Here is a 14677-nt window from a genome sequence, read left to right on the forward strand (position 1 = left end):
GTTAAAAAAGTAAGAAACTTAGTTAAGTATTTTAAAAAAAGTGTGGTAGCGTCAGATAAGCTGAAAAAGGCTCAATGTGAAAGTTCACATGAGCCTTTAAAGCTCATTTTAGATGTGAAAACAAGGTGGAATTCGTGTTACTATATGCTAGAAAGATTTTTAAAATTAGCTCCATATGTCGCACAAATTACAATTAGTGATGCGAATGCTCCCGTCATTGTATCAGCGGCTGAAGTTGAAACAATTAGAGAATTATCTAATCTACTGCAGCCGCTGGAGTATATAACTAGAGAATTATCCGGTGAATACTATATTACGGTGTCGAAGGTTATACCTCTAGTTAATTGCCTTCTTGCACAACTGCGCGCGATGCAACCAAAATCGCGCCTTTGTGTCAAATTAAAACAAGCTTTAATTGACACTGCAAGCAGGCGGTTTTTGAATTTGGAAGAAAATTTACCAATGGCTATAGCCACACTGTTAGATCCTCGCTTTAAGAATTTACATTTTAAAAACGCCAATGCTGCCTCAAATGCAATGAATGCGCTGCGAAATCAAATTTGTTTGGACAACTCTACAACAAGTTTAGATATTGATGTCACGCCAGACAGTTTCGACTTTTGGCAGTTTCACAAAAAAATAGCATCAGAGAAAAAAAAAGGAAATAAAAGGCGTGATGAAATAGATTTATATCTAAATAATCCAGTCACGCCTTTAACAAGCAACCCAATAGAATCTTGGGAAGACATGAAGGAAATTTTCCCCGATTTGTATAATAAATTTAGAGAATACGCTACCATTATTGCTACGTCTGTACCAGCCGAAAGATTATTTTCCGAAGCTGGTACTATAATGACAGAAAGGCGAAACCGATTAAAACCAGAAAATTTAAATATGCTGTTATTTTTAGCAGGACGACCGGAAGAAGAATGGTTTCAGTAAATGCTATTTTCATTATATGAATAAATATATAATAAATATATAGAAATTATATAAAAGTGTTATTAATCATTTTTTTTTCGTTTTATATGTTCAATAATTATTTAATTTGTATTTTTTAATTATTTTGTAAATATATTATATTCATTGTAAACATTTATTATGATTATTTTTATTAATATGTTAATTATAATAATAATAATTATGAAATAAACAAGTACTTTTATTTATACTATGCATATATACCTATATACCTATATATATATATATATATATATATATATATATATACTAGCATACCCAGCCTTGCGTTGCAACGGCCCTTATTAAAATTCATCTGATTGAAATTTGAATCCGTTTGACAACCAAATTTCAAACCTTTTGTTATAAAAAATTCATGTCAATTCAAAAATAAATAAAATCCGGATTGAAGTTTGAATATGATGGACCAATACTATTGATTAAAGTTTTTTTTAAACTTAAATAATAAATAAACTGAATTAATTAAACATTTGAATAAATGAGTACATTACAAAATGTATAATGAATAACCAAGCGATTTTTATAAATTTGTTATATCTTATTTGGTATTACGTCCTATTTACCTTTAGCTAACATTTTAACATGTTCTGCGATGCTTTATTTAGGAATGGTTTCACATACTATTGGAAACTTGCTATAAGCCTTTAATATTTTCTTTGAAAATTTTCCATAAATTTATGATTAGACACTCATCGATTTCAATGCATTTTTCTAAATTTGTTATTACTTACGAAACACTTATAATATAAATTTCCGACTATAAATTCACATTCATACTATCCCTGAAACTAACATGGATCAAGTTCTGAGAAATTCGAGTCCAAATCTGTTAAATGTTTGATTTATGGCACTTCGAAATTTAATATGATATGATATAATATTCAGTTTTCAATCATGATATATATTAATTTTGTGATGTTTACCTGAATGAACAACTTAAGCAAATTAAATCTTAATCATAAATCAATTTATTCATAAATTTCCCGGAATATTAACAAACGTCATTTTCGGCATTTGTTTTGAATTCGTAACCGCCCAAATTTATTTAAATTTGATAAATTTTATTATTCTGTATCTTAAATGTGATTTGTAGTATTGCCTATAATATAAGTTGAAATAATTAATGTATTTGTTCCTATTTGAATTCGTTAAAAACATTAATTCTTTTGACCTGTCAAAATTTTGTTTATGATTAAAGTTAAATTTAATATGTCGCTTTTTCATTCTGATCTATTATGTTTTGAGGACGTGTTAGTATCGGAACTAATATGTTAAGCAAATCACTTAAATATAAATTATAAATTTATTCATCTAATACTTTCCATAGATATTGATAAATGACATTTAACTTTTTTTTAGTTTACAACTATCAAAATTTATTTAAATCTATAAACATTATATATTTCTATTATTTTGAATATAGCATTTTGCCTAATTTGGATATAGCTGTTGGATATATTATAATATATCTGTTCTTTTTCAATTAGTAAAAATAATATATTTTTAGAATTGTCATTTTTTTTTCAAAAATCATAAATCGTTTTTTCTCGAAGTTTCCATAAATATTGACATTTGTCATTTTAGTGTTTTGTCTTTTTTTAGTAAATTTCTGTCAAAATTTATGGAAATTTATAAAAAATATAAAACTAAATAAATATATCCTTCTTGGTCGAAATTTAATATAATATATTTTTCAATAATGTTTTGTATCTACAATATTGCCTATAACAAACCTTGGAATAATTAATGTATTTGTTTATTATTGAAGTTGTTAAAAATTCAATTTTTCTTAACTGTCAAAATTTTGTTTATTATTAATGTTAAATTTAATATGTCGCTTTTTTGTGATCTATAATGTTTTGGGGAAGTTTTGGTATCCGAACTAATTTCGTAAGCAAATCAAATAAATATATGATATACTATTTATCTAATAATTTTTATAAAAATTGACAAATGTCATTTCATATTTTTTTATGTCAACTTTTATTTAAAATTATAAACATTGATTTTTAATTAGATTTAAAACTATAAACAGTGATTTTGAATATAGCATTGCATCTAATTTGGATATAAATGTTGGATATATCTATAATATGTATGTTTTTGAATTATATTTTTTGAACTGTCAAATTTTTTTTCCAAAAACGTTAATCTTTTTTTCTCGAATTTTCCATAAATTTTGACATTTGTCATTTTAGTGTTTTGTTTTTTTTTAGTCATTTTCTGTCAAAATTTTTTGAAATTTATAAAAATTATGTATTTATATTTTAAATTTACTTTTCAAAATTTCCTATAACCTAAGTTGGATATATATACACACAATGAGCCAATAAAATTTAAAATCGGTCCAGTAGTTTGGGCGTCCATCGCGAACCAACATCGTGACACGAGATTTATATATATATATATATATATATATATATATATATATATATATATATATATATATTCTATTCTATACTCTTTCAGGAAAAATAATGTATTATAATTGTTGGTTCTTTTTTACGCAAAATACTAATATATAGAAATTCATGAATATTATTATTTGAAATAATTATACATATTTCGATTCTTTTTTACGCAAAATACTAATATACTAAAATGAATGAGTATTTTTATTTGAAATAATTATATTTCGACTCTTTTTTAACGCAAAATACTCATGTTTTGAAATTTTTGAATTTCAACATGCAAACATATGGGATTGAGTTTCTCGGAACCATTTAAACTTTAAATACCATCGCTCCGAAGGGATGTTTCTCTACAAGTGTCGAAGATAATATATCTTGACCGTCATTAAACTGAATGTTTATTGCTTTCCAAAGAGTCATATTGCAGTTTTATGTAAACATGTAACGGTTTTTGAAAGTTGCATGCTCGCTAAAATTATTCATATAAAAATATTCAACAATTATAAAATATTATTTCACTTAAAAATATTAAAAATATTATTGTGCTTAAGTATTGGTTTTTGAATTTAGTATCAGACTATTATATTGTTTTAATCAAAAATACTCAACTATTATAACTTGTCTTTTTTTTGAAAAATTATAGAATTTGAAATTAGTATTGAAAAATTACTGTTAAAATTTTACAATATTGAAAATGATTCTGATTTAACACATCAGATACGAGCAATAGAATTCATTCTAATATTGTGATATGATATTTAATGAGATTTAGATCTTTCTTGCACTTATGTTTGATTTTTATGAAAAGTACTCAAAATTCGACCTTCAAGCCCTTAATCATAAACACCAGTGCATGATCGGCAGATGCTTCAATTCTACCATTAGCAAGCTCTTCGAAAACTACACCATAATCTTGAAATTATTGAAATTTTATCAAACATCATTATGCAATATTTATCTTTATCATCACTTAGTTATTAAAGGCGAAACAAGAAGTTATTGAAGGCAAAATAAATATGTCTCCAGAATCTATATGTTTTTGGACTTTTTTAGGAGGACTTTTGGATTTTTTTCTGCGGATTATGTTGTCGTAAATCTGGCAGAATCAAAAATTCATCCAATTCTTTAAAATAATAGCAGACGTATTCAAAATTAGAAATTAATTAATAATTTTTAATTTAATTTATAAATACCTGTGTCTATTTAAAGCCTATACTAGATGACCCGACAGACGTTGCCCTGTACCCATCTACATTTTTTCAACATCCTGTACTAATATTTACCGTTCAATTAAAATTAATAATTATTGTTTTTCGAATTACTATTACCACCAATATATGAGTGTATGTAACACTGCTTCAAATAAAATGATGATTCTCAATTCCCACGGTTAACACTTTAATTATCCCTTTAAAAAATAATAAAAAATGTTCAATAAAATTGTATATTAAAAATTATACATTGCAATTTATAGAACAAATTTATTTCCAATAGCTCGATTTATTTTAGTGCCAAGGTTTATCCAATATTTTTAGTCATACCTGTAGATGTGGATGTACAAATGAACGATTTTTTGTTTATTGGCGACACAAAAAATCATCGTCTGCTTTTGTGATGTATTTATAGTCATAGCATAAGATACACGTGTTGAAAATGGAAGTCTTTTAAAAGGTATAACAAATTCAGAAAGAATTAATTTATAGCATACGCGGTAAAGGTACAATATCACCTTGGATTTTTCTACCAAAATAATTGCTTCAATAATGTTGCCTATAATTTTTATAATTTCGAACCATATTTTAACTGGCTTTTAGTAATTTTAATATCAAAATTACATTTTTCTCACTAAAAATTCAATATACATTGTTTTTAAGAACATATTTGCAGTGAATTAATCTTTCAAATCTTGTTCACATGTTCTCTATTCAACCTACGATCAACAAATTATTGCAGTAAATGGAGAGGAAAAAAAGCATGTGCCCTATGATTTTTTTACCGTGCCCAATTTGCTTGATATTTTGATAATATGTTAATCTTAATCTTAAGTTTAGAAGTGAAAACAATTTGCACTCCGTCACCACCCCCCCCCCATTAATTGGATTATAACTATTTTAATTCTGATTTTATCATAACTTGTAATATACTATTTTAAAGGTAATTAAATGAGCTACAACTTTCTCTATCATAAATTTTACCGTAACTTGTTTTATTTTGAAACGGCGAAGGGTCAAAGGGCTCGAAAGACACTTTGGTTGGGCATCCGTGCACTTTTTTTGGGTAACAGAAAAATAATAAAAAGCAATAATTAGTCAGAAAAGGACCTTCAATTTTCTTCTATTTCCATTCATATGTATCTTCTATTCTTTCAGAGATATAATAATGAGAAGTTGGTTGTTTTATTTTGAATGGATTTTTTTTTCATGAAATCATGAGTTGTTTGAAAATCATTTTTACTAAAGTTGTGGTATTTTCTAGAATCCATCAAAATCTCTTAAACCAAGTTAATTGTAGATGGAATACGATAGTTTTTAATTTTGGTGGAAAAAATAAACTTGAAAATTTCATTTAGATGGAAAAAAGCATTGTATGCGTCTTTTATTTGCATGATAGCTCACTCATTTTACACGCAAAAGTACTCATTTTAAAACTATTTTGAGCACTATAAAAACCCATTTTCATATCTAGCTTAATATTGTTCCTAGAACACTATAAAACACCGATTTATTAAGATTTTAATTTATATAATTTTGTTTATTTCATTATTTTCGTTAAAATGTATATTTTATATTGAATTATAATTGTATGTTTGAGACGCAATCACTGACATCCAACCGTGAGACGCATGCGCAGACTGCATCGCCTGTCAGACGCATGTTGACTCTATCTTATTATATTATTTTAATTTTTAGCACGTCTCAGCTGCTTTTCGGCAATAACAATGTAAACATTACATTTTTCTTATTCTTAATAATAAATATATTATATTTTAATATTGTCTTAGCCTATAAGTGAATAGAAATGTTTGGCAAATGACAGACTTCACTTGTTTTTAATGTCAAACTATGCCTTAAATATTTTCAAGGTCAAACAATGATGAGCGGTTTTTGTAATTTTTTCCATGTATTTACAATCTAACTATATTTCTATGAATCTAAAAATTCTAGAAAATTTGCCGAACAAACTTCAGGAAGATTCATGATAATCCGTATTATAGTTTAGGAGGATTAACCATTCATACATTGTTACAGAAGAATTTTATATATAAGATATATATATATATATATATATATATATATATATATATAAAATGTTTCTTGGGCATCCATCCAGTAATTAAAAAACAGTTTTAATGAAAAATGTTTTTATTTAGAGAACATACGTTTTGGGTCTTGATTTGACCCATCTTCAGTGCTACAATTAAATAATTCAGGGTTACAAATTAAAACAATATAAAAAATACATATTTAACAGACAAAAATAAGTAAAACAATGTATATGAAAAGTATATATGAAAAACAACAATAAAATAAACAAATGTAAAGAAACTCACCATACAAATAAACTTTGAAAAATAACACAAAAACACACAAAATTGCACGAAAAAAATAAATATGAAATAAAAAATTGATGAAACGTCGAGTTATGAAAATTTAAAAAAAATTGTAAAATTAAAATAAATGATAAAAGGTTGTCAAATATCTCCCTTCCGCCTTTTTGTCTTTTGAATTTCGCGGCTATGTACAAAGCGCTACAGAGCTCGTATCTGGAAATACTATACATAATTTGAAAGGTCTTGACATAACCTACAAAACGACGCTATGCATGATTAGTTTGGATATTGCGTTCAACAGTTATAGACGTGTAAACATGGAGTTCACTAACGCCGAAATTCGCGCTATTTTAAAGTTTTCCTTCGTTAAAGGCAAATCCGCTAGAGAAACGTTCCGTGAGATTAATGGTGTTTTGGGGGATGGTACTCTATCACTTCGAACCGCGGAGGAATGGTTTCGACGATTCAGAGCCGGTGAAAACGACACCATGGATAAGCCAGCCGGCGGAAGACCTGTGACGACAAATACCGATCAAATCATGGAATACATCGAGTTAGACCGGCATGTGGCATCTCGTGACATCGCCCAGGAGATGGGAGTTAGTCACCAAACCATTTTAAACCATCTGCAGAAGGCTGGATACAAAAAAAAAGCTTGATGTTTGGGTGCCGCATGATTTGACGCAAAAAAACCTTCTGGACCGAATCAACGCCTGCGATATGCTGCTGAAACGGAACGAACTCGACCCATTCTTGAAGCGGATGGTGACTGGCGACGAAAAATGGATCACATACGACAATATCAAGCGAAAACGGTCGTGGTCGAAGGCCGGTGAATCGTCCCAAACAGTGGCCAAGCCGGGATTGACGGACAGGGAGGTTTTGCTGTGTGTTTGGTGGGATTGGAAGGGAATCATCCACTATGAGCTGCTCCCATATGGCCAGACGCTTAATTCTACCATCTACTGCGAACAACTGGACCGCTTGAAGCAGGCGATCGACCAGAAGCGTCCAGAATTGGCCAACGGGAAGGGTGTAGTGTTCCACCAGGACAACGCCAGACCATACACTTCGTTGATGACTCGTCAGAAGCTACGGTAGCTCGGATGGGAGGTTTTATCGCATCTACCATATAGCCCGGACATAGCGCCAAGTGATTACCATCTGTTCCTGTCCATGGCGAATGCCCTTGGTGGTGTAAAGTTGAACTCAAAAAAGGCTTGTGAAAAGTGGCTGTCCGAGTTCTTCGCAAATAAGGAGGGGGGCTTCTACGAGGGAGGTATTATGAAGTTGCCGTCTAGTTGGAAACAGATTATCGAACAAAACGGCGCATATTTGAACTAAATCCGATCACTGTAATACTTTTTATAAAGCATTGAATAAAGAGCAAAAAAGCGAAAGGGAGATATTTGACAACCTTATATATTTTATTATAAAAAAGCTTATTCCAAATAATTCCAAATAAAACGAACATGTTGTCAGTTTGGAAAATGTGTTACGTGTGTGTACGAGAGTAAAATGTGTGCGTACGTGCTTGCGGAAAATAGTGGAAACTGTATCGTCATTGGATGAGAGAACGGGATAGAGAGAATTTTAGTGGTTTCATATTACGAAGATTTTCTCAGCGATCACGCGCAGTAGGAACATAGAAAAAATATACATCCATAATCAACGGTTAAACACACTATGTGGATCAAAATGAAAATATAAAAAACATAGGGTGCGTTCGACTTGGACGCTTACGCGCTGTGAGCGCTCACGCTTATAAGCACGAATTTTTAGCGTTCGACTTGGCCGATAAGCGCTCAGAATCGATAACTAAATTCCGTTCGTTTTGGATACTGTGAGCGTCAATAAGCATCAAAATGGCGGCAACTGTCTGTCAAATAATAAATAATTTATTAGAAATTATCAATGATGAGTCTGATGATAGTGATGAGTTTGATATGATTGAAGATAGTGATAATGATATGGAATGGAAGTATTGCGAAGCTCATTTGAATTTATCTTTAAAAAAAGAACCTATACCAAGAATAAAAACTTTGTGGAAGAGGTTATACCAGCATTTTCAGATAATGAATTTAAATCTCATTTTAGGTAAATATTTATTTCAATTTGAGGATTTAGTTAACAAAAAATTATCTTAACCCTTCAGTTTAATTACATGCAAATAATATGTTTTTAAATTTTAGACTGTTCCGATCAACATTTGATTTTGTTCGTGAAAAAATTGAACCATCGTTGATCAGAAAAACCCCAGGATGTGAAATCACCAGACAAACAATTATTTATCGCTTTATGGAAAATGGCTACTCCAGATTCGTATCGGTATAATTAAAAAATCTTACTTATATTTTGAATAACTATAATTATTAAAAATTAAATATTAACCTAATACATTGTTCTTTAAGCTCAATTTGCCAAAGGTTTGGTGTCAGTTTTGCAACAGCGTGGTGGAGTGTGCGAAGGGTTACATTAGCTCTAGTCGAAATAGCTCCAAATTTTATTATCTGGCCTGAAAATGAAAAGCTTGCTGAAATTTCTACTGAATTTGAAGCTACAAGTGGCTTTCCCAATGTTATCGGTGCAATTGACGGAACACATATAAATATACCTGCACCTCGAGAGCATCCGGAATGTTATGTCAACAGAAAAGAACATCATTCAATTCAATTACAAGTAAGTAAGCAGTCATGTGAATTAACAACATTTGTAAATATTCATTTTTACTGTTTGTTCAAAAATAGGCTATTTGTGATGCTCGATGTAAATTTATTCATTGTTATGCTGGAAATGTTGGTTCTGTACATGACGCACGAGTATTACGTCTGTCAGAAGTGAATGATTACCTCAACGATGAACATAAATTCCCGAACGAATCTCATTTAGTCGGCGATGCAGCTTACCCTCTTCACAAACATTTACTTACACCATATCGAGATAATGGGCACTTATCAGCAAGACAAAAAAATTATAATTTTTGTCATTCATCTGCACGTATAGCAATTGAACGTGCATTTGGATTACTTAAAAAAAGATTTCGCAGTTTACTGACAGTTCTCGACATGAATCGAACTGATTTAATTCCTGAGTACATAATCGCTTGTTGTGTCATGCATAATATATGTTTATTAAAAAACGATGAATTACCGGTGGAGGAAGTAAAAGAAACAAATTGGAAACATAAATGAAATTTATTATAATAGAATTTTACCTGCTGCTGGTGTTGATAAACGAAATCGTATATGTGAGCAATTAATTATAAGAAATGTTTAATGAAAGCAACTATAAGTCATTTCAATAGCTAAAAATTACAATTATGAGAAATGAACATGAACAAACTATGATAAGATTTTTATAATTATATACACAAGAAAATTGTAAATTAAAAATCAAATAATATTATACATTTAATAAATTATTTAATCATGTAAATTAGCATTATTAGAATTAGAATTAGCTTTTACAAGCTTTTCTAATAACTCTAAAGCTTGTTGTTTATATTTATTTGATTCTTTAGCTTTTTGTTCTTTAAACGCCATGTATTCCCTGAAGCGACGGTCCTCATTTTCTTCGCTTATCCTAGACCTTTCTTCTAATGCAGCAATTACATCGCTAGCGGGGGTACTTTTTGCCTTTTTCCTGCCAAAAAAAAAATTATATTATTAGCATAGAGAAATCTTCAAAACAAATTAAATATCCTTACGGTTTGCTTCAATATCCATGTTACTGCTACTGCTACTCCCGCAACTAACTTCGGATAAAGTCCTTTTTTTCCCAGTTGAAGAGCAAGTCGATACAGGTGTTATTGAAGGTTTATTCCCGATCAGATCATCCATTAATTAAAAAAATAAAAAATTTCAAAAATTATGGTTTTCTGGAAATATAAACAGAGTTACCCTTACAGTCAGATATGGCCAATACTTAGCTGAATTTCCAGACTTGTTATTGTGGTCTCTTATTTTCTTATAGGTCTTTTTCATCCCTGAAAACTTGGATAAACACTGAGGACCTGTGATGATGTATCCGTGAGTATTCAGTACTGCACTAATTTCCTGTCATAATTTCTTTTGCGACATTTTCCCACTGATAAAATTCATTTGTCGTTTTTCGTATTCATCGAGAAGCAAAAGAATTGCTTCGTGGGGCCATTTAAACGCTGTAATAAACAAAAATTATATGCATATTAATCGATTTTGTTTTGTCCTGATTAAAATTACCTGATTCTTCACTTTCAATTCTCATGAATTCAATACTTACATCGCCATTTAAAAAGATTGTGAAGTTTCAGGTTCATCTATTTCGGTTTCTAAATATTTACCATTGCGTAGATGAAATTGAATTAATAATACAAATTTAAACTTATCATGACAATCAAATTATTTTAAAGTATTTAACAATTTCATGGACATTAAAACCCAAAATATTAATGAAACCTATCGCTAACAATACGAGCAGATTGTTTAGCCTCTAGTATTTTCAATCTTACAAAAGTTGCATCTGAAATTAATATAAGCCATTTCACCCAAAAAAATAAGATTTTTAAATAGTACAACAATTGATGGAATCGATTAAGTCACTTATTACTTAAGGATTAAAACAAAGTAGATTTTTTTTTATTTATTTATTTAGCAATATAAACATTTGATATATCCTATTCTCAGACAGGCGGGGGTGCCTGGTATAAGAGATTATGGATTGCTTTATACATTTATGCCTATATCTATTTCATATTATTTTATTTTAAAATATCACATTTTATATAAGAAATTAAGTATAAGAGTCATATTTAACTAATAGGGTCAATCTTGTTTATATCTAGTATAGATAGTATTTTAATTCTTAATTCTAATCTATAATTCTATAATTCTAAAGTCTATAATTCTAAATGTTCTAGCCTTTTAAGGGTGTAAAAAAGCAAAATTGAAACAAAACTTCATCCTTACGTTAACGTAATAAAACCTTCAACCAAACGTAATAAAAATCTTGAATATTTTCCCTTTTAATTAATAAATTGATATATACCTGTTCGTAGTCGCTCTAATTCTTGATCCGTAACAGTAATTCTATAATTTTTATTTGTTTCTGAATCAAATAGATCAACACAAAATAATTGTAATGCACAGCTCGCCATTTTTGCGTAATTATTGAACTATGAATAAATGAAATTAGGGTTAGCATATTCTTAAGTTGCATTCGTTTTGACAGATAGTAAAAACAACTGACGCTCACGCTCACGCTGCCCTACCTCTGTGGCGTGAGCATATGTGAGCGCAAAATATGTGCTACGAGCATCCTACGATGATGCTACGAGCGTACTTATGCTACACTCACAGCGCCAAGTCGAACGATGAAAGCGAATGAATAAAAATGAAAAAATATGTGATGAAGAGAAATTTATTAAGAAAAAGTATAGATATTAACTGAAAAACGATAATAGTTATGGAACGATAATAGTTATATAAAAAATTATAACATAACATATATATGTATATATACGCAAAACAATAAATGTATATATGCATACACATACACATACAGATATATGCAAACACATGCACACATAAATATACAACATATATGTAAACACATACATATATATACATATACATACACATGTACATACACATATATATCTACAAACATATACATGTAAACATATATATACTCGTACATGCACATATACACATATATACACATACATATATATATATATATATATATATATATACATACATAAAAGAAATGTTAGGATGTATTGCGCATATTGAAAAAATTATTTGAAGCATCGCGGTAAATATTGCAAAGAGAAGCCGAATCAAATCATTTGTTAATAGCAGGTAATATTTGTATGAAAATACTCTCAGCGAACTTTCTGCGTAAAGTGTTGGCTTCTCGATGAATAACTCTTGGATTGGTGAAATTAAAAGAATGTTTAAATTTGGAGACATGTTCGGTGATCATGGTTTTATTTTGTTTCCTGTTCAAACTATTAAGTTCGTGTTGGCGCATTCTTTTTGAGAGAAATTGTGAAGTTTCTCCAACATAACAATCTTGACACAAACATATCATTACAATCAATAGACAAATTACGTACGTCCAGAGTCCGAACACACTAGCTTTAGACCAACGGATGAAAAAAGTTTTTTCTGTGAGTGGAAAAGGCAGTCAATGTACGATAATGAGATGAAGGAATTGGAGATAGTGAATTTTCAGGAACAGGTTAAGGTTTTGTGAAATGATACTATTTTGTTGTGATTGGGAGGTAAATAAGAAGATGTACGGATTTATTACGAAGAAAGGGTAATCTATTATTTATTACTGAGCGTAAAAGTTGTAGTGGATAGGAATTATTTTGAAGGGTAGAATATATCAAATTAATATTTTTTTCCCAATGTGATGGATGAGAAAGAAGGATGGCATGATCTAGTAAGTTGATGATGCAATCTTAGTAGATTTGGGGTGATAGGAATGGTAGTTTAAATAACGTCCAGACCAAGTGGATTTTTGATACCAACATGTAGTGATGGAGTTGTTATTTATAAAAAGGGTATATCTAAAAATTAATGGAGTTGTTAAGTTGTGTCTCTACGGTAAAACAAAGGTGTGTGTCGAAATTATTAAAAGAATTTAGGAAATTGGTTATGTTATAAGTAGGAATGCAAGTTAAATGTCGTCAACGTAACGTTTGTAAAAAGAGGTACATAAGACAAGGTATTAAGAGTAGAGTTCTCTAGGAACTGCATACAAAGTTCAGCAAGTGGGTACTCAAACTGGAACCCATTGGAGTGCCAAATTTTTGTTTAAAGAAGGAGTCGTTGAACGAAAAATAAGTATTGGAAATAATGAATTTAATACATTTCAGGAACCAAGAAAAATTGAAATCTGTGTGTTTGCTGATATCAACCCATTTATGGTCTATGGCAGAGAGGATAAGTCAGGTGAAAGTTAGTGAAGAGGGAAACAACATCTAAACTTATAAAGGAAAAATCAGATGGTACATTGAGGGAGTTAAGTTTGGAATGAGTTCGAAAGAATTTTTGACAAAATGGGGAGAATTATGAGTGATATTGGATAAAATTTAACTAATAAATTTGGATAATTTGCAAAGAGGGGAATTTTAGTCAGCAACTATTGGTCGAAGAGGAAAACCATCTTTGTGGATTTTGGGAAGACAAGTTTTGGGGAAATGGGATTGTAAGTTTTTAATTGTAGAGAGAGAGGTTTGGAATTTGTTTGTTTTCTATGAGTGAATCAATGAATTTCAAAGTATTCCGATTTATAAGGTCGGTGGGATCTGAATTTATAAGTTCGTAAATGTTTACATCAGCTAGGAGGACATGGATTTGAAATATAGTTAACTTTGTTCATGATAACCGTGATGTTACCCTTATCTGCTGTGTAACAACAATTCTCTGGGTGTGTTTGATAAAGGATTTGCAAAAGTGGATGTCTTTGAGTAATTCTTTATGTTGATGAATGTTAGAAATGTCAAATTTGAAAAATGAATTAAGTTGGTTGCAAAAAATAGATTTAATGCGGTTTTTTTTCATTGATATGTTTTTAAATTACGTAAACTATATTCTAAAGAGCTAAGTGTTTTGACAAACTTAAACGATTTTTTTCTGTTGTGGAATGGAAAATTTAGGACCTAGTGCTAAAATTTCAAAACATTGATGGGATGTCTAAATCGGAAATGTTTTTAACCCACTTATTGATGATATCAGGGTTTATA

At 29.7% G+C, this 14677-nt stretch overlaps 1 protein-coding gene and 1 pseudogene across 1 annotated transcript; both read left to right on the forward strand.

Moving 5' to 3' along the window:
- Positions 1–7169: 7169 nt before the first annotated feature.
- On the forward strand, positions 7170–8043 carry LOC113371323 (annotated as a pseudogene).
- Positions 8044–9211: 1168 nt separating this feature from the next.
- Positions 9212–10133, forward strand: LOC113371324 (putative nuclease HARBI1). Its single transcript, XM_026611956.1, has 3 exons — positions 9212–9270; positions 9354–9621; positions 9690–10133. The coding sequence occupies exons 1-3, from the start codon at positions 9248–9250 to the stop codon at positions 10131–10133; spliced, it is 735 nt and encodes a 244-aa protein (XP_026467741.1). The 5' UTR covers positions 9212–9247.
- The last annotated feature ends 4544 nt before the right edge of the window (positions 10134–14677 follow it).

The sequence above is a fragment of the Ctenocephalides felis genome, unplaced genomic scaffold, assembly GCF_003426905.1.
Source record: "Ctenocephalides felis isolate EL2017-DRISC unplaced genomic scaffold, ASM342690v1 CF-g0.4_SCAFFOLD_01492, whole genome shotgun sequence".
Taxonomy (NCBI): Eukaryota; Metazoa; Arthropoda; class Insecta; order Siphonaptera; family Pulicidae; genus Ctenocephalides; species Ctenocephalides felis.